The sequence below is a fragment of the Saccopteryx leptura genome, chromosome 6, assembly GCF_036850995.1.
Source record: "Saccopteryx leptura isolate mSacLep1 chromosome 6, mSacLep1_pri_phased_curated, whole genome shotgun sequence".
Lineage (NCBI taxonomy): Eukaryota > Metazoa > Chordata > Mammalia > Chiroptera > Emballonuridae > Saccopteryx > Saccopteryx leptura.
Window position 1 is genome coordinate 126,238,603 of NC_089508.1, and position 20,347 is coordinate 126,258,949.

General features: G+C 45.3%; 1 protein-coding gene across 4 annotated transcripts in view; it reads right to left on the reverse strand.

The window, feature by feature from the left end:
• Nucleotides 1-6,019: 6,019 nt before the first annotated feature.
• Nucleotides 6,020-20,347, reverse strand: part of ADPGK (ADP dependent glucokinase) — a 34,496-nt gene continuing 20,168 nt past the window's right edge. For 2 of the 4 annotated variants that reach the window (XM_066388548.1, XM_066388549.1), the window contains 3 exons: nt 17,115-17,311; nt 16,427-16,525; nt 6,020-8,140 (listed from right to left, as the gene is read on the reverse strand). In XM_066388548.1, the coding sequence (XP_066244645.1) occupies nt 7,586-8,140; nt 16,427-16,525; nt 17,115-17,237 (777 nt within the window). In that variant the 5' untranslated portion in view covers nt 17,238-17,311 and the 3' untranslated portion in view covers nt 6,020-7,585. The remainder of the gene's footprint in view (nt 8,141-16,426; nt 16,526-17,114; nt 17,312-20,347) is intronic. The other 2 variants (XM_066388546.1, XM_066388547.1) reach the window with 2 other exon arrangements.

Below are 20,347 nucleotides of genomic sequence, written 5' to 3' on the forward strand. Positions count from 1 at the left end.
TCCTGTATGCCCTGACCAGGAATTGAACCTGGGACATCCACACGCTGGACACCCTACCACTGAGCCGAATGGCCAGGGCCTATGATATAGCCATTATTCTTATATTGTTCTTTCTGATGGAGTCAGACAATTCTTAGACCTGTCATTTTTTAAAATTTTTCTTTTCTTTCTGTAACTGTTCTAGTTGCCTGTCTTTGATGTCACTTATTCTCCTCTATCTGTTCTGTTCTATTTGCTAAACTTGCTAGCTCATTTTTCAATTCATGTGTTGAGTTCTTCATATCTTTTTTTAAGTTTCAATCTCTTTGGTGAAGTACTCATTTTGCTTATTAAATTGCCTTTCAGTGTTTTCTCACATCTCATTGAGTATTTTCAGAACTTCAACTTTGAATTCTCTATTATTTAACTCCAAGGTTTCCTTGTGATTGAGACTGCTTTTTGGAGATTTTTTATTTCCTTTATGAATTGTATCTCCTTCTTGGGTCCTCATGGTATTAGTTTTCTCTTGTTTTGAAGGCATTTGAGAGTGGTAATTGTTAAGAATTCAAACAAAAACAAGTACAATAAAAATAAAACAGAAAAATTTAAAAATAAAATCCCACAAAAATGACAAAAAAAACCCCCCAGTAATAAACAATACACCCACAAAATATGAGAAATAAAAAAAATTTTTAAAGGAAAACGAAGTTGGGGAACACTTTTTTCCCTATAGGTGGCACAGTATTACAAGATTTAGCTCTGTGAAATTTCTGGGCTGACCTTCATTGAAATGTTGCTGTTGCAATGATGAAGGTGGGGGCTGCAGTTGCGATATGATGAGTGGGGTGTGTTGTGAGTGCTTTACAGGTTTAGCAATGGCGATCTCAGGACTTCAAGCTCTCCCACTCACATCTCAACAGACCATTTCAACTGACCAGGGAATCAGACACAGAGCACTTCTGTTCTTCAAGGGAAAAAGTGGCCCTGCAGAACTAGCTGTGGTCTTTGCCATTCTCTGTTCCTTGCAAGGGGAGAGAGGTTAGATCTGGGATTTTGGGGTGCTGCACTTTGTGCCAAGTGAGGGCTGCCAGCAGATCATGGGAATGCTGGCAGTGACCCCTCCTTCTGCTGGCACTTTGGTTTAGTATCTCTCCAACTGCTCCCCAGTTTCTCCCCTCCTCCCGGCAGGAGACCCAGTCACTCAGGGTTTCTCCCTTCTGGAGCCCTGGCAAACAAAACCCAACAGCCTCGTTTCTCTTCTGTCTGTAGCCCCACTGCTAATGCACCTTATCTTCTGGCCCCCTTCTTAACCCTTCACACCTTTAGTTGATTCCACACACAGATCTTTTCAGGCAAGCTTGCAAGTCAAGCTGGGGTTCTTTCATTTCATTATAGCTGTTCAGTTTGTTGAAATTTCAAGGGAAGAGATCAAGGAAATCTCTGACACTGCCATTACTCTGGCTTCATTCCCAATAAAGATCTTTTTAGTGAAGCCTGGTGGAGACAGAATGCAAAGAGCGGACTCTTCATTCTTTCTTTACTCCTTGGGGCAAGAATCTAATGACACCTTGTAGTCCAGGGGTAGCAATCAAGAACCTGCTTTCTACATTAATTGGAGCTTAAATTTTTCTTAAAAAATAACCACTAGGTTGTACCTTGTCCTGTCTTTTGGGCATTTGGATTTGTAGTTTCTCATTAACTGGTGAGAAAGGAGCTACTCTAATTTGTAGTATGAGAGTTGCTCATGTCATCACAAATTTTAATAGAAAGGAAAAGGAGGCCAAGTACATAATTACAGATAAATAGGTGGTTTTAGGTGGCTTAAACTAGCAGCAGGAAAGTAGAAGTATAGACTAGCAAAGAGAAAGATGCCCTTCTTATTAAATATCGTAAGTACAAAACTGCATTCCAAACACAGTATAACTTTGGAGTGCATGATTACAATGCTCATGTTCTTAAGCAAGAATCATTATTGTCTGACACTAGCAGAATAGCTCATGTTGTACCGATTTTCCCCTAAATAAAAATATAAACAAATAGATGAATTTAAAATACTATTTTGGTTTAATTTAAAAAATACATATGACTGTCCCAAGCAAAAATTTATATATTATATTGTAAGGTTTAACATATGCAAATGTAATTAAAGGACAAGGGGGCATGTGGAACTTTACATATAAAAGGTTTTTTGTTGTTTTTTTACAGAGACAGGGAGAGTCAGAGAGAGAGATAAACAGGGACAGACAGACAGGAACGGAGAGAGATGAGAAGCATCAATTATTAGTTTTTCATTGCGTGTTGCAACACCTTAGTTGTTCATTGATTGCTTTCTCATATGTGCCTTGACCGCGGGCCTTCAGCATACTGAGTAACCCCTTGCTGGAGCCAGCGACCTTGGGTTCAAGCTGGTGGGCTTTTTTGCTCAAACCAGATGAGCCCGCGCTCAAGCTGGCAACCTCGAGGTCTCGAACCTGGGTCCTCCGCATCCCAATCTGATGCTCTATCCACTGCACCACCGCCTGGTTAGGCTATATGAAAGGTTTTTAAATTTTACATAATGTAATACAAAACAAATCCTAAATAGTTCATGAAGAGTTAAGGGTGCATATTATAATCCCTAGAACAACCATTAAGAAGATGCAAAGAAATATAGCAAAAAAGACAATAGAGAAATTTAAATAAAATTCTAAAAAATAGTCAATGAGAACCATCCTCCCCTAAAAAAGGACAAGAAAGGAAGAACAAAGGAACAATAACAGAAAGATGGAATAAAGAGAAAATAAATAGCAAATATTAAAATTATCAAGATACAATTATTACATTATGTCAACAATTACATTAAATTGTAACGAATAAAAAATGTAATTGGACTAAATAGTCCAATTAAAAAGCAGAGGAAAAAAAAAAAGCAGAGGAAAGAATAAAAGTAAAATAAAGCCCAGTTATCTGCCATTGAAAGTAAAAGGATGGAAAAAGACTTAGCGTGTACATTACAGGCACAGGAAGTCTAGAGTAACATCTAGACTAGTGCTGTATTAATGTCAGATAGACTTCAAAACATGGACTATTACTAGAAATGCAGAGTAATTTGCCTGACAAAGAATTCAAAGAAAGTCTTAAGGATGCTCAACAAACTTGAGAGTCCAACAGAGGACATTAGGGAGAACTTCAGTAAAAAGAAGGCATAATAAAGAACTAAGCAGAGCCAAAGAATACAATAACTAAAATGAAAAACATAGGAGGAATCAACAGCAGATTAGCTAATACAGAAGAATGGATCCATGACCTAGAGAACTAGTAGAACTCAATCAGAACAATGAAAAGAATAAAAAAATGAGGATAGTTTAAGGGACCATTGAGACAACATCAAGCATAGAAACATTTGCATTATAGGGATCCCAGAAGGTAAAGAGAGAAAGGAACAGAAACTTTATTTGAAGAAATGACTGAGAACTTTACTAACTTCAGAAACCTATCCAGGTCCAGGAAGCACAGAGTTCCAAACAAGATGAACTCAAAGAGACCCACACCAAGACACACTGGTATTAAAAGGGGAAAAGTTAAAGAGACAATTTTGAATGTAGCAAAGGAAAACAACTAGTTACATACAAAGAAAATCCCAGAAGGTTATCAACTGATTTCTTAACAGTAACTATGCAAGCCAGAAGCAAGTGACAGGACATTTTTAAAGTGCTGAAAGAAAAAAGAATTTACCTGGCAAAGTTATCATTCAGAATTGAAGGAGAGAGAATTTCCCAGAGAAGCAAAAACTAAGAAACTTCACCATCATAAAACTAGCTTTAGGAGAAATGCTAAGCAGAAAGGGAAAGGCTATAGCCAGAAATATAAATATGAAAAAGAAAAGCATCTCAAGTAAAGCCAAATATTTAATAAATACAGCAAGTCATACATCTAAAAAGCTACCACCAAGGTGAAAAGTATCAATCTCAACCCAAACTACCATAAGTAATTAGGAAACACAAAACACAAAGATCTAAATATTATGACACCAATAACAAAAAGTGGAGGGGGAGTAAAAATTAAATGCCTACTAGCACTAACTACAGATGAGGACAGTGAGGCTCAGGAAGGCAAACTGGTCCAATGTCATACAATACTTGCCATCTCAAAACCCTGCACTGAATTTGGATTTCTACTGATGAATAATTATCCGTGCCCCAAACTTGGTACAGAATAAAATGCAAACTGAATCTGCATGATATATATTACTGATTTTTGGTTAAATTCTTCTCTGATTTTTGTGTAGTGCTCCCCAGTGTTAGATCAATTTCAAGTGAATGCAAGTGTTAGGACATTTTTAGAAAGGTTCATTATTCACCAGGTATTTTTTCTAGTCCAGTAGATGTTCAAACTTTTCTTCATATCAAGTATGTGAAAATCTTGTATAGTTCAAAGTGAAGGGTTGAGGAGCCCGAAGCCTTACCTTTCCTACTCACTTCCACATAATCTGCCCTAGAGGATGGACATTTATACACACGTGCTCAAGCAGGTATATATAAAGTTCTGCAAAATAATATAATTACCCTATTATGTATGGTATATTTCAATACTTCTTGTGATAACAAACTGATTTAGCAACTGCTAAAAGTTCAAAACCCATCTTTTGAACCCTGGCCAGATAGCTTGGTTGGTTAGAGCATCAACCTGGTATGCAAATATTGTGGTTCAGTACCCAGTCAGGGCACATACAGGAACAGATTGATGTTCCTCTCTCTTTAAACAATAAAATAAAATAAACCCATCTTTAGAAAAACACTGCTCTACAGTGTGTGCTGACTGCACTTCCTGGATTAGTCCTTACTGACATTACCAGTAAAAACGGGAGGACTGGCTGATAAAACACTAATATCAGGCCCTGAGTAGACACAATTTAGTGAATGACTAAGAAAAAGGTCATGTGGAGAACATTTCAGAATTCTCAAAGTATTCTCAGGTTTAGAACAGAAATGATATATATTTTTTTAAAGTTCTTTTAATTATTTTTATTTATTATTATTATTTTTTACAGAGACAGAGAGAGTCAGAGAGAGGGGTAGATAGGGACAGACAGGAACGGAGAGAGATGAGAAGCATCAATCATCAGTTTTTCGTTGTGACACCTTAGTTGTTCATTGATTGCTTTCTCAAATGTGCCTTGACCATGGGCCTTCAGCAGACCGAGTAACCCCTTGCTCGAGCCAGAGATCTCGGGTCCAAGCTGGTGAGCTTTGCCCAAACCAGATGACCCTGCGCTCAAGCTGGCAACCTCAGGGTCTCGAACCTAGGTCCTCTGCATCCCAGTCCAGTCCGATGCTCCTAGCTACTGCGCCACCGCCTGGTCAGGCTGATTTATTCTTGAGAAAATAGAAATCTCACTTAAGCCTGCTTAATAAAAATAGTCTAGAAGGTTAGTATTTAATTATTATTATTTATTTTTTAGTGAGAGGAGGGGAGGCAGAGAGACTCTCATGTGCCCTGACCCGGATCCACCCGGCAAGCTCACAAGGTGCCATGTTCTGCCCACCTGGGGTATTGTTCTGTTGCTCCATTGCAACCAGAGCCTTTTTTTTTTTTTTTTTAGCACCCGAGGTGGAGGCCATGGAACCATCCTCAGCATCTGGGGCCAACTTGCTCTAATCTATCCATGGCTACAGGAGGGGAAGAGGAGAAAGAGAGGTGAGAAGGGGAGGGGTGGAGAAGCACATGGGTGCTTCTGTGTCTTGACCGGGAATTGAACCCAGGACATCCACATGCCAGGCTGATGCTCTATCACTGAGCCAACTGGCCAGGGCAGTATTTAATTATTTTTAATTGAGCCTGTCCTGCCGGTGGTGCAGTGGATAGAACGTCGGACTGGGATGCGGAGGACCCAGGTTCGAGACCTTGAGGTCGCCAGCTTGAGTGTGGGCTCATCTGGTTTGAGCAAAGCTCACCAGCTTGGACCCAAGGTCGCTGGCTTGAGCAAGGGGTTACTTGGTCTGCTGAAGGCCCATGGTCAAGGCACATATGAGAAAGCAATCAATGAACAACTAAGGTGTCGCAACAAAAAACTAATGATTGATGCTTCTCATCTCTCTCCGTTCCTGTCTGTCCCTATCTATCCCTGACTCTGTCGCTGGAAAAAAAAATTTTTTTAGTTGAGTTTGGAGGCAGATATTGATGAGGTAGCAGCCAAATATTTCCTTAAGAAGCTACTTGTTTTGAATTTCAAGCTGCGTAATTCTCTAGGCTTGTTTCTTTGAAGGAGTTATCAAGCATTTACTTCTCCAGAGTAGGAAAGGAAGTTCATAAATGAAGAACCAGAGACACGAATCTGAGACCCCAGGAGTTGCTGCTCTGGGCCAGGTGTCAGACAGCTACTCTGCCACCAGCAACCACAGCAATAATGTTCTTTGAACAGACTGAGAACGCTCACCATAATTTCAAACTGCTGTAACTGACTACTCATAGAAGTATCTGTTGTAGCTCAGGCTCTCAGGGACTGCCCAGGCAGTCATGGGAAGATGAAACAATTAAGCACCCCAACAGCAGAGGAATGGTCAACTCACAAGGCTGGAAGGACTTCTGTTGCATTTGGCTCCAGAGTGGTGGTAGGAACAAAATCAGTTGCAAATAGGATTCTGGAAATGCAGTTGTTTTTAATATATTTAAAAGAACATAGAAGTCCTCTTGATTTATAAAAAAATAAATATATAACGTGACGAATTTCTTGATGATCCTGAGGCTCTTATGAGGTCAAACTCTTTAATGGATGTGATGTTAATGTAAACACACAATTAGTTACATACACAAGCATATTCCAGTTGTAAAGGCAAGTTCCTTAAGGATCAGAATGGGAGCAGTCTTCCATAGGAGAGAGTACCCCAGTGCTGGGCAGTGTAGCCGGGCCAGCACAGCAGCCTCTGCCCAGCCAGCTACACTCTCAGGAGCTGAGGCAGAAGGCACAGCCTGTCAGCTCACATGGCCACCCCACAGGTCAGCCAGGCTTCTAGGCCTGTGCAGAAAGCCTGATTTGCTCAATGGCCCCACAGGGCTCCAACCTCACTACAGATAAGCAGCACAGAAAGAGTGATCCTGTTTTCACCTGTGGCCCTTACATTTGAGACCAGAAGGCTGAGAAGATGTACTCATTAAGTATTTTCATTATAACACTGAATGGAAACCACTGCCCTGCCCACGAGCACTGAGCAGACAGAGAACACAAGAAGCTCACACTGGGCTTTACGAGACATGGGGAGAGAGCATGCACTTCTGAAGGGGCAGGAGGGGGATGCTTTCTCCAGCCACACATGCGTGCTCCAGGGAAGATGTTTGGCCTCAATTACCTGACAATGCTGCATAAACTGGGGACTTAGGAACACAACAACATAAAAAAACAAAACTCCAGTGTCAGTAGTAAATTTTGATTGAAACCTGAAATGTTTCTGTGTAACTGTTAACAGGCTGGAATGTATCCGACAGTTTAATCTGCTGTTGTTTCTTTGGCTGTCTGAATTAAATCTAGAAACTGTTTTGACACTTCAATCCTATTTTCTAAACCATGTAATTCCTGTAGTTCTTAAATTGGCTCGTTCTCCTTCTTTAGGAAAAGTTATCCACAACCTCTCTACTTGTGAGAGTGTACTTCGGAATAGAAGAGGCCTTCGGCTGAAATGGCATCTCCAAGGCCAACAGTCCGAACAGGATCTCTGCACACCAGTACAGGCGTGAAGTGGAAGGACACTCTCTCCCGGTGCCACCTGACCACTGGCTCGTCGGGGCTGAATCGGATCCTGGAGCCTGCCTCCGAATGAGAAGTCAGGAAGTCATCCGGTGCCCGCAGGGATACTCGGCTGGTATCTATGCTTTCTGTGGCACAGGCCTGTGTCCCAGCCACGCGAGCTCCGGCAGCCACAGCTGCCAGCTGGTTGTCCCAGTGTCCATCCACAGTTGCCAGGATGTGGTAGGCCAGAGTGTGGAAATGGATCCTGGTGAGGTCCGAGGCTCTGCCTTCACTCTTCCCATATTCCTTCAAGATCCAAAAGAGGATGTCACTGACCATGCCAACATCAGGAACACCGTTCCAAGAAGAGAGAGAAGAGTGAGGTCCAGCTGCCGATTGGCTAAGAAATAACAGCTCTTGTTCATTCAGCCCAAGGGAAGTCACCACATGAAAGACCTGCTAACAAAAACAAAGTGAGGGTCTCTTTCTGTTTCACATCAGAAAGGGATCTTAGGACACAGCCAACTATTAAAATCAGGGAGGGCAAGTGGGATGATCTCTTCCTTACAAGACTGCCTGCCTTGAGGTCTGTGGTAGGGAAGTGACAGATTACAGGTCCTTGTTTTCACAGTTACACCATCTCCACCTTCACTACTCGGGATCAACTGGAAAGGTCCAGTAACACTGTCTTAGACCCAGTCCACTGTTATATGCTATTACAAGACAAGGGGCAGAGGTGTGCATGTTTTGTATTTATTTCCATGGTGCCTAGCTTTGCATACACAGTGGACTCTTACCATTGATGGGATGTGACTTCCAGTTCCTGAATGCCAGCAGGCATTATATCAGTAAAATGCAGAAGTCTCTAGCAACACACAATCAAGATCACAGTGGTTCTGTATATAACAATACCAAGGAACAAGAACAGTTTCACACTAGAGCTAAGCTATTTAGGCTGGTATGGGTGAGGAAGACTTAGTAATATATAACATTTACAGGATACCACACAAGAGCTGCTGAGCTTGTTTTTTGTTTTAATGTACATTATTAGTTTCAGGTATACAATCCTGTGATTAGACATTATATAACTTACTAAGTGATTACCCTGATAAATCTCATACCCATATAGTTATTACAATATTATTACGTTCCTTGTTGTCCTTTGCATCCCATGACTATTCTGTAACTACCAATTTGTACTTCTGAATCCCTTCACCTTTTCACCTATTCCCCAACCTTTCTCTCATGTTCTGCTTGTTTGAAATAACCTGGCATTTGTCTATTTTTTAGATTTTATTTACTCATTTTTATAGAAAGGGAGAAGAGGGGAGGAGCAGAAAGCATCAACTCCCATATGTGCCTTAACCAGGCAAGGCCAGTGTTTCAAACTGGCAACCTCAGTGTTCCAGGTTGACACTTTATCCACTGCACCACCACAGGTCAGGTTCTAATTATTATTTCTCTTAGCCTAATACCATCTATGTCCATCCATGTTGTTGCAGATTGCAAGATTTCCTTCTTTTTTTATGGCTGAATCATACTGCATTGCATATGTACCACTTCTTTATTCATTTATCAATTGATGGACACTTGGAATGCTTTCATATCTTGGTTATTGTAAATAATGCTTCAGCAAACATATGGATGTATATGTCTTTTCAATTTAGTATTTTATGGGTTTTTGATAAATACCAAGTAGGGTTGCTGGGTCCTTGTTTGTGTTGCTCTAGACTTAGTTTTAAAGTCGATTTCATCTGATTCAAGTATTGCTTCCTCAGCTTTTTTGTTTCCATTGTCATGAAATGTCTTCCATCTCCTCACTTTTAGTCTGTGTGTCTTTTGATCTTAAGTGATGTGTATCTATTTAGTAACTGTAGGTTTTTATTTTTTAAGACTATTTATTAATTTTGCAGGGGAGGGGCAGGTAAGACCGAGAAGTTATCAACTCATGGACTCCTCACTTTAGTTGTTCATTGCTTGCCTGTTGCATGTGCCTCAACCAGGCAAGCCCAGGGTTTTGAACCAGCCACCTGGTTGAAGCTATATCCACTGTGCCACCACAGGCCAGGCAGTAACTGTATGCCTTTAATCAGAGCATTTAATCTACTTGCATTTAAAGTAATTGTTGATAGATACGAAATTTTTGCCCTCTTATTCATCTTTTTAAATTTTTCTTTCTTCTTCTTACGTGAGAGAGGAGATAGTGAGACAGAATTCCACATGTGCCCCAACTGGGATTCCACCTGGCAACCCTGTCTGGGGCTGATGCTCGAATCAACTGAGCTATTGTCAGTGCCCAGGGCTGATGCTACTGACTTTAAAACTAACTGAGCCACTGGCTACAAGAGGTAAAGAGAGAGAGAAAGGAGAGAGGAAGGGGAAGAGAAGCAGGTGGACACTTCTCATGTGTGCCCTGACCGGGATTGAACCCAGGATATCTGTATGCCAGGCTGACGCTCTATCCACTGAGCCAGCTGGCTAGGACCTCTTTCTTCTTAAAGAAAACTTTTTTTGTGTGTGTGTGGCAGAGACAGAGAGTTATAGAGAGGGACAGATAGGGACAGACAGACAGGAACGGAGAGAGATGAGAAACATCAATTCTTCGTTGTGGCTCCTTACTTGTTCATTGATTTCTCATATGTGCCTTGACTGGGCAGCTACAGCAAACTGAGTGATCCCTTGCTCGAGCCAGCGACCTTGGGTCCAAGCTGGCGAGTTTTGCTCAAACCAGATGAGCCCGCACTCAAGCTGGCAACCTCAGGGTCTCGAACCTGGGTCCTTCGCATCCCAGTCCGACGCTCTATCCACTGCGCCACCACCTGGTCAGGCTTCAAGAAAGCTAACATTTCTTGTAATACTTGTTTGGTGGTGAGGAACTCTAGCTTTTTCTTATATGGGAAGCTCTTTATCTGTCTGATTCTAAATGATAGTTTTGCCAGGTAGAACAATCTTGGTTGTAGGTCCTTGCTTTTCACAACTTTGAGTATTTCTTGCCAGTCCATTCTGGTCTGCAAACTTTCCGTAGAGATTGCAACTGACAGTCTTGTGGGAATTCCCTTGTAGGTAACTAACACTTTTCTCTTGCTGCTTTTAAGATTGTCTCTCGCATGACCAACCAGGCAGTGGCACAATGGATAGAGCGCTGGGCCAGGAGGCAGAAGACCTAGGTTTCAAACCCTGAGGTCGCTGGCTTGAGTGTGGGATCATAGACGTGATCCCAAGGTCTCTGGCTCGAGCAAGGGGTCACTCGGTCTGCGGTAGCCCCCAGGTCAAGGCACATATGAGAAAGCAGTCAATGAACAACTAAGGAGCCACAACAAATTGATGCTTCTCATCTCTCTTCCGTCTGTCTGTCCCTATCTGTCTTGGTATGAGCCTCTCTTGGTTCATCGTGTTTGGGACTCTGCATTTCCTGGGCTTGTGTATCTTTCCTTTGCCAAATTACAGAAGTTTTTCTTGATTATTTCTTCAAATAGGTTTTCAATCCCTTGCCCTCTCTCTTCTCCTTCTGGCACCCTTATGATGCAAATGTTGGTACACTTGATGTTGTCCCAGAGCACCCTTAAATTATCCTCATTTTAAAACTTTTTCTTTTTGATATTCTGATTGGGTATTTTCTGATTCTGTACATTCCAAAATCACTGATTTGATTCTTGGCTTCATCTACTACATTGTTGATTCCCTCCCTGTAAATTGTTCTTCACTGCAATTAGTGAATCCTTCATTTCTGACTGTTTTTTTTTTTTTTTTTATGGTTTCCATGTCCTTTTTTATGCTGCTGAAGTTCTAAGTACCTTGACCCCCCCCCCCCTTTTTTTTCCCTGAAACTGGAAACGGGGAGAGACAGTCAGACAGACTCCCGCATGCGCCCGACCGGGATCCACCCGGCACGCCCACCAGGGGCTACGCTCTGCCCACCAGGGGGCGATGCTCTGCCCCTCCGGGGTGTCGCTCTACCGCAACCAGAGCCACTCTAGCGCCTGGTGCAGAGGCCAAGGAGCCATCCCCAGCGCCTGGGCCATCTTTGCTCCAATGGAGCCCTGGCTGCGGGAGGGGAAGAGAGAGACAGGGAGGAAGGGGGGGGGGTGGAGAAGCAAATGGGCGCTTCTCCTATGTGCCCTGGCCGGGAATCGAACCCGGGTTCCCCGCACGCCAGGCTGATGCTCTACCGCTGAACCAACTGGCTAGGGCCTTGACCACCCTTATAACCACTGTTTTGAACTCCGTATCTGGCAGATTTACTTGCCTCCATTATATTTAGTTCTTTTTCTAGACATTTCTACTGTTCTTTCATTTGGGACCCAGTTGGTTATCTCCTTATTTTGGCTGCTTCCGTTTGTCTCTATATTAGGTAGAGCTGCTGTGTCTCAGACTTGGTAGAGTGGCCTTGTGTAGTAGGTGTTTTACAGGGTCCAGTGGCACAGCCTCTGTGGTCAAATAAGCCAGGCACTTAGGTGTGCCACAAGTGGGCTGTGTGCACTGTCCTGTTGTAGTTGAGCCTTGATTGCTGTTGGCATGTGACTGGAAGGGACTGACCCCCAGGTTGATTGGTGCAGAGGACCTGTTACAATTACAGTAGAGAAGCTGCTGGAGCAGGCTTAATTTACTGGGGCTTTGGTTTCTGTCATGTCTGTATCTTGAGTATGTCATTCGTGGAGATGGTTGGGGTGTAATCTAGTGTGGTCTGGGACTGTCCACCTGGTGCACTGGTTCTGGGGCCTTTTGTGAGTTGTAAGGTCAGTCACCACCTGGGCCCTGCCCAGGGCCATCTGGCAAGAGCTATAGAGTGATTTCCAGATGGCTTACTTGTAGTGGGCTTCCAAGTGCCAAGGTTGCAGCCAAGCTGCTGAGGAGGGCTGCCACTAGTGCTAGATCTGTGGCCACTTAGCAAAAGGTATGGGGTACGCACAGGCCAAATGTTGCTTGTTTAAGAGATTAGGTATGTCGGAAGCATGAGCCAAGACAGGCTGTTTGTTTGGAAAAGTTACTGAAAAAGGCTTTGGAGGAGCTGAAAGTTGGGTGGGGTAGGGTTCAAGAAATCACCAGGGTTGGACTACCAGTGTTAGCCAAGTTAACAGATACTCAGATATGGTGTCTGTCTCCCTGACTGCTCTATGGGGGAGGGTTCATCAAAAGAACAATGGCCTATGCCAACACTTCTGTCTGGGAGAGATCTGCCCCTTTAGCCCTTGATGGGCAATGAAGTTCCTCCTTGTATGTCCCTGGTGTCTTCTGAGCTGCTGAAGCTCCAAGTGCGCCAAATAAATCAGCATGTGGGCCCTTTAAAAGGAACTTATAAGACTCCAGCAGTCCTCCGCGTCCCTTGGCCTCAATCTTCACCGGTTTTCACAGCCAGAAGTTGTGAGGACTTCTCTTCCTGGCACTAAAACCCTGTGCTGGGACCTCTCACGCCTTAGGGGGAACCTCCACAGCTGAGCTATCCCTCCTAATTTTTTTTTTTTTTTTAGAGACAGAGTCAGAAAGAGGGATAGACAGGGACAGACAGACAGGAACGGAGAGAAGTATCAATCATTAGTTTTTCATTGCGCATTGCGACACCTTAGTTGTTCATTGATTGCTTTCTCATATGTGCCTTGACCGTGGGCCTTCAGCAGACTGAGTAACCCCTTGCTCGAGCCAGTGACCTTGGGTCCAAGCTGGTGAGCTTTTGCTCAAGCCAGATGAGCCCGCGATCAAGCTGGTGACCTTGGGGGTCTCGAACCTGGGTCCTCGGCATCCCAGTCCAACGCTCTATTCACTGCACCACCGCCTGGTCAGGCTCCCTCCTGATTTTTTTTTTTTTCATTTTTCTGAAGCTGGAAACGGGGAGAGACAGTCAGACAGACTCCCGCATGCGCCCGACCGGGATCCACCCGGCACACCCCCACCAGGGGGCGACGCTCTGCCCACCAGGGGGCGATGCTCTGCCCATCCTGGGCGTCACCATGTTGCGACCAGAGCCACTCTAGCGCCTGAGGCAGAGGCCACAGAGCCATCCCCAGCGCCCGGGCCATTTTTGCTCCAATGGAGCCTTGGCTGCGGGAGGGGAAGAGAGAGACAGAGAGGAAAGCGCGGCGGAGGGGTGGAGAAGCAAATGGGCGCTTCTCCTGTGTGCCCTGGCCGGGAATCGAACCCGGGTCCTCCGCACGCTAGGCCGACGCTCTACCGCTGAGCCAACCGGCCAGGGCTCCCTCCTGATTTTTAACTGCTACACATGGGTGTGGGGCCAGCCCATTCAGAGCCTCCACGTGGCTGCTGCTTTATAGACTTAGTTACAGGACTTCTGTTTAGCTAGATTTCAGGCATTGTGAATGATGGTTGTTTTGTAGTTCAGCTGTAATTCTGATGTGGTTGTGGGAGGTTCCAAGTACCACATTTACATAGGCCGTCATTTGACTAGAACTCTCCCTTGAGCCTGTTTTCTATTTTGAAGGGAACCACTATGTCTACCTCACTATTTTTCTTACTTAATACTTTCCTATTTAGAAACAGAGAAGAGCGTATAAAGTGAATGTTAGCGCAAGTGAGATGAGCCCCTGTATGTATACAGGTATGTAGGTACTGGTAGGGGGATATATGTGTGTACATGTATTTATATATATTTAAAAATCAATTGCCTGTACCTTTGCTTATGTAATAGCACTTGCATTTACTGCATGTTCTGTGCTAATATTTTTATTTCACTTGATTCTTACTGTAACCCTAGAGGGAGGCTGGGGACTGCCTCCATTTTATGGGGACTGAGGAGAAGTTAAGTAGACAGTTACACAGAAAATAAAATAATGGCTTGCCTTTTAAAAAGTAAAGAGAACATCAAAAGAAGAAATGCAAATAAAAACGACTCTTAAAACCACCAAGCATGAATAAAGTCAACCATGGAATTTGGGTGGTGGTGACGTGTCCGTGCAGGGTCACGACTGCTGGAAGTACCTGTTGTGGCGCAGCAGTGTGGACAGTGGGGAAACTGGGGTGGTGTGGGACAGGACACGTGAGAACGTTCAACATCCTGCTCATTTTGCTGTGAACCTAAAAGTGCCCTAAAAAGTTTATTTAAAAACTATTCTAAAATATCATTTTTCACCTGTCAGATTGGTAACAATGCACATTTTTAATTACATTCTGCTCGCAGGATATGAGGAAATACTAAGCCATTGGAATGGATTCTACTGGAAGTAAATTGGTATAATTCTCACAGAGGGCAATCTGGCAATATCAAGCGCTGTTTCTGTTCCAATCCAGCCACTTTTCTTTCTGAGAATTTATCATATATATGTACTTGCTCAGGGGCCAAATCCTGTATAGAGTGACTGGCTGCAGCCCTGCACAGAAAACACCCGTCAAGAAGATGCAGCTCAGTAACTGGGGTGCCCACAGTCCTATAACCACGTGGCTGTGGACAGACTGAGGATGTTCTCCAAGTGACAACAGAAAAACGATCTCCAAAATCCACTTAGGAGCTTTTAAGATCTCACTCCCTAGCATACGCCATCAGTGTGACTCAAATAAACTCATAAAAATTAAAAAAAGAAAACAGAAAAAACAAAAACTAAAATCCATTTAATAAAAAAGAGCACAGAGGGCCCTGGCCAGTTGGCTTAGCGGTAGAGCGTTGGACTGGCGTGCGGGGGACCCGGGTTCGATTCCCGGCCAGGGCACATAGGAGAAGCGCCCATCTGCTTCTCCACCCCTCCCCCTCTCCTTCCTCTCTGTCTCTATCTTCCCCTTCCGCAGCCAAGGTTCCACTGGAGCAAAGATGGCCCGGGCGCTGGGGATGGCTCCTTGGCCTCTGCCCCAGGCGCTAGAGTGGCTCTGGTCGCGGCAGAGCGACGCCCCGGAGGGGCAGAGCATCGCCCCCTGGTGGGCAGAGCATCGCCCCCTGGTGGGCATGCCGGGTGGATCCCGGTCGGGCGCATGCAGGAGTCTGTCTGACTGTCTCTCCCCGTTTCCAGCTTCAGAAAAAAAAAAAAAAAAAAAAAAAAAAATACAAAAAAAAAAAAAAAAAAGCACAGAACGGTATTCAGTATGCTAGGCGAGCTTTTTGGATGGAAAAATAAGGACACATTCCCATATTTGCATGTATGTACACAGTAACACTGAAGGGTTAAGATGAAACTACAGAGGTTACTAACAGTGGGTACAGGTGGTGGGAAAGAGGGAGGATGACCTCACTGTATACCTCACCTCTTAATAGTGTTTGGGTTTTCAACCATATGAATATATTACCCATTAAAAAGGTTAAAAAATAATAAAATGAAAGGTTAACTAACTTGCCAAAGGTCCCAAAGCCAGCGGGGAGCAAAGCCAGCACTCTAACTGAGGTCCCTAATTCTATATTCCGAGGCATTCCCCTCTTAAATGTACCCACTTGCTACTGCTGTCCCAGGGCAGGAGATGAACTCACGGTGCTGGTGTGAGGGAGTCAGGCTCCCTCAGTTTCCCTTCTCTGAGCTTCTTGACATTCAGCTGGAAGCAGCTGAACTGGGCTTTCTGCTTCTCTGAGTTCTACTATAGACTGCTCACCCGCCACATACACTGCCGTGTTTCTAACCCAGGAGGGGAGCCTGTTCCCAAACAGTCCTAGTTCTGTAACTAGATCTCCAAGGACCCAGATCGGAGTGACGTGACGGCCACAATTCAGAGAACTGTCCCCTAAGCCCAAATAGCTGGTCCCGCTGGACAAAGGCACATCTCTGCAAGACCCCGAGTCAGGGCCAGAGAGCCCCGCGTGCCGCCCACACGGGTTACCTGATGCACAATGGCACTCATGAGCTCCCTGTTGGTCATACTGGCCAGCTCAAGGTGAATTGGAATACCAACGGGGATGTCAGAAATGGAGGTCACAACCTGCAAAAAGAGGACAGCACTGCCATTAGAGAGCAGTCAGGCAAGAGGAAGAAAAGATCAGGTCCTGAGAGGCAACGGGTATTGTCACTGCCTTTTCTCATCGTGAAAGCCATGGAGGTTTCCAAGGCCTCTGTGGCGGAGGGATGCTTTTCTCCACAGGGACAGCCAGGCTCTGTAGAGGCGCTGGGTTACAAACTTAGAGCACAAGGACTGCCCAGGACGTTCATGTAGTCAGCCTATTCCTGGGGACTAAACTGAGGGGCTTCAACCGCTGTATGACTCTGCAGCACAGCTGATGGGAAGCGAGATGACACATATATCACAGAGGACACAATGACAACACTACAGCTTTCAGCATGAGTCTAGCATGGGACACATAGGCTCAGGCAGGAGATGTTCTGACCCGTCCTTCTCAAGCTGCTGCTGTGTCTAGAACACTGTGAGCTGCCCCACTGGAGCAAGGGCTGGCTCAGAGGCAGCTGCCATGTATATCCCAGGGAGCAGGGCTGGGGGAAGGCAGCATGAGCTGCTGAGGCCACAGGAGGCACACATACTGGCTGAGACCCATGCAATCTAACAGTGCCATTACCTCCAAGAGTCTCTTCCTCTGGAGCTCCTTGCTTTGTCCCTCCATCATGTGCAATCCAGAGAGGACCACCAGGTCTGGCTGAAACTCTTCCAGGCTAGACACAAACACCTCCAGCATATTCATGGCCCCGTTGGAGAGGTCGTGAGAGAAGATGAATCGGTTGGCATGAGGAGCTTTTAAATGGCCCCACTCCTCCCCTAGAAAAGCCCAGTCAACACAATGGGAAAAAAAGGAAGAAGCTTTAAGTCTCCAGCTGTGGGGGCTGGCAGAGGCCGCACTGGAGCCTTTACTCTAGGCAAGCTGGCTTCTAGATGAATGCACCCTTGCTACAGGGATGTGAGGGGGCACGGTGCTGCATCCAGGAAGACAGCGGTTAGTATGAAACAAACCAAACACCCAAACCCCAGCCCAACAAAAACACAGACACACAGTTCATCTATAGGAGTGGCTCTCAGTATTGGCCATGTGTCAGAATGCCAGGGAACCTAGCTTTAAATATGCAGGTGGCAGGCCCCACTGCTGGAGTCCGTGACATACAGTTACGTGGCCCCACAGCGGCCAAGGATGTATAGGTGCTATACATATGCCTTTGTCAGATGGGGCACAGCAAGCTCCCGAGTCCCAGAAAAGCCCTGCTGTTCACTGAGCTTCTCAGATACAGGAAGTGTGATCTTGCTCAGTTCCAGAGCAACAGCATGACTTCCAACCCAGCAGAGAGCACACCACGCATGTCCCTGCACACAGCAGGCTGCCTTTCCCTGCTCCTGCCTTACTGTGGTGCCCTAAGCACCTTTTACTTAGTTGGGACCCATGGAGGCTGAAATTCCAAGAGACAAGCTGACCGCCCTCCACCCATGCTATCCAGCAGGGTTTCCAGGCACTTGGTCCAGAAGGTAAGAGCATGGCTGCTTTAACACCCTCTAAGTATACTGATGTGGAAGAATGACTGTTGCAGACCAAGTTCAAGTGCGACTTCCCTCCTGAATGGCTCCAGCCTGAGGCACATTTTCAGTCCTTCAAGCATCCAGAGATTTCCCTGTCCACGGTCTGTGATAATCATTTTGCTTTGAGTCCTCTCTTCTACTCTTTTGAACTAGCCATCAAAACTGTATCATTACTTAACTTTTCACCCATTTGTGCCACATGTTCCCAGACAGCCAGCTCTTTAAAGGGAAACTACAGTGTGTCTGGTTCCCTCAGCATCTGTCACAGCCCTGGCACTGTGTGCCACTCAACACTTGCTAATCTGACCCCATCAGAGGGAGGCAGACCCATCCCTGGGCAGGTCTCCTGGTGAGAGAGGAGCTGGAGTCCATGTTCATCTATAGGAGTGGCTCTCAGTATTGGCCATGTGTCAGAAAGCCAGGGAACCTAGCTTTAAATATGCAGGTGGCAGGCCCCACTGCTGGAGTCCGTGACATACAGTTACATGGCCCCACAGCAGCCAAGGACGTGAGGAGAGCATGAGGGGAGCTGCTGCGAGCCCTGAAGCAGGGAAGGCAGAGAGGCTTCTCCCAGCTTCCTCGCGAAACTTTGCAATCAGAACTTCACAACACAGAGCTCACCTTGTCCGCAAACACAAGGCAGAGAACTTGAAACTAAGCGAACTTGAAACTAAGCCAAAGGCTGCCCAGACTCTGCAACCACTTAGGGCAATTCTGAAATGAGGCCACACCCACGTGGGGCACCTCAGCACGACACTGTGGGGCTAGGACTTACAATCCAGGCTTACTAGGCCCTCCCTCCACTGAAGGATTTGTCCCACGCCGAAATGAGTCCGCACGCCGAACCCTGCTGAAACCCACATTTCTCCTGAGGCAGACAACCCATGGCAAGGCTCTCATTGTCCTGTAGGTGAGCTGCTAGCTGCAGTCAGCAACCCTGTCCTCCTCTCCAGGGGCCTGTGGGGAGTGCATGGGTGCATGTGGGCGCAGGATTACTCTAGGGCGAATGTCAATGCTCAGAGAACCCATCCTTCTTTAGCTTTGAGTTCAGCTTTCTTGAATCCATTCCCTTGAAAAGCATTTTGTATGTGGGCCATTTATATAAAAATCTATGAAAGCAGAAAAAAAAAGTATCTATTTACTAAACCCCAATGCAATGGATATAACTGTTAAAAACTATATTCCTTTCTTAGCTCCTGGCTCATATCACAAGAAAATACCGAACTGTGGGCCACAGAGCCAAGTGGAGCATTCCAGCTCTGCTTTGTCTGAAAGTCGGACGCAAAGATCTCCCTGTGGGGCCACTTTCAACTCAGCCACTCTCAGGACCCAACCACTTCCTTCCCTGGACCACCACACCCAGCTATAGGACTTGGCTATGACGCTGCAGTCACTTGTTCAGGAGTCCGTTCCCCCAGGGGATGGTGAGCAGAGGGCAGAGCATTGTCTTCCATTAGCATCGCATTCCCACTGCTTCCCACTGTAATTGGCACTCCGCCATGTGACCGGACAGCAAGCTCATGGATAAGAACAGACTGTGACTGCAACACCCACCACAACAAACACGAGTATGAACTACAAGTCCAACGTTTCCCCAACTAATGAGACTGTACAGGGGGAAAGTACATGACATCAGTACTGTCTACAGGGTGAAACCTGGATGGGCCCTTACAGAGTGAAGAGATGTGACGAAGTACTGCCTAGCTTAACCTAGGAAAGTCCATATAGCATGCAGAGTAAACCAATTCCTTCAGGAAAAAAGCAGGAGACTAAACAAACAGGCTTCCTCAAGGTGAGGATGAGGGACCACCTCACTGGCTGGTCCCCCAAGACACAGGATGACGGAGCGGCCTGAGGCAAAGTGACTGACCTAATTAATGCCCCTTTTTTCTCACAAAGCTTTGGATTTATTTAAGTGACTCCTCTCAATTTATTGTCCTGCCCTTCAGCTACTAAATCAGCAAAACCTATGGAACGACTCAACTAGACTCCCAGCCCTAAGCCTGAAAATCAGCTTCTCTGGGGACTCTGGCAGGAGAGCAGGAAGAAAGGGATAGGTTTCTGTACAGGTCCTATGGCTGCTGCCAAAGTAGGTTCCTTCCAGGGGCTGATAAAAATGTGACTTCACATAAAGTTGAATAAAAGGTCACTGCTTTAAGAAAATATGGCTAAGAAAAGAAACACTAAAGTGTGAAGCTTTCAAGCCCAAGTATGGAGATGCTCTCCTGTCCCGATCAGCTGTGCTGGCCTCTGAACAACACACAGGCATGCATGCCAACTACAGCTGCA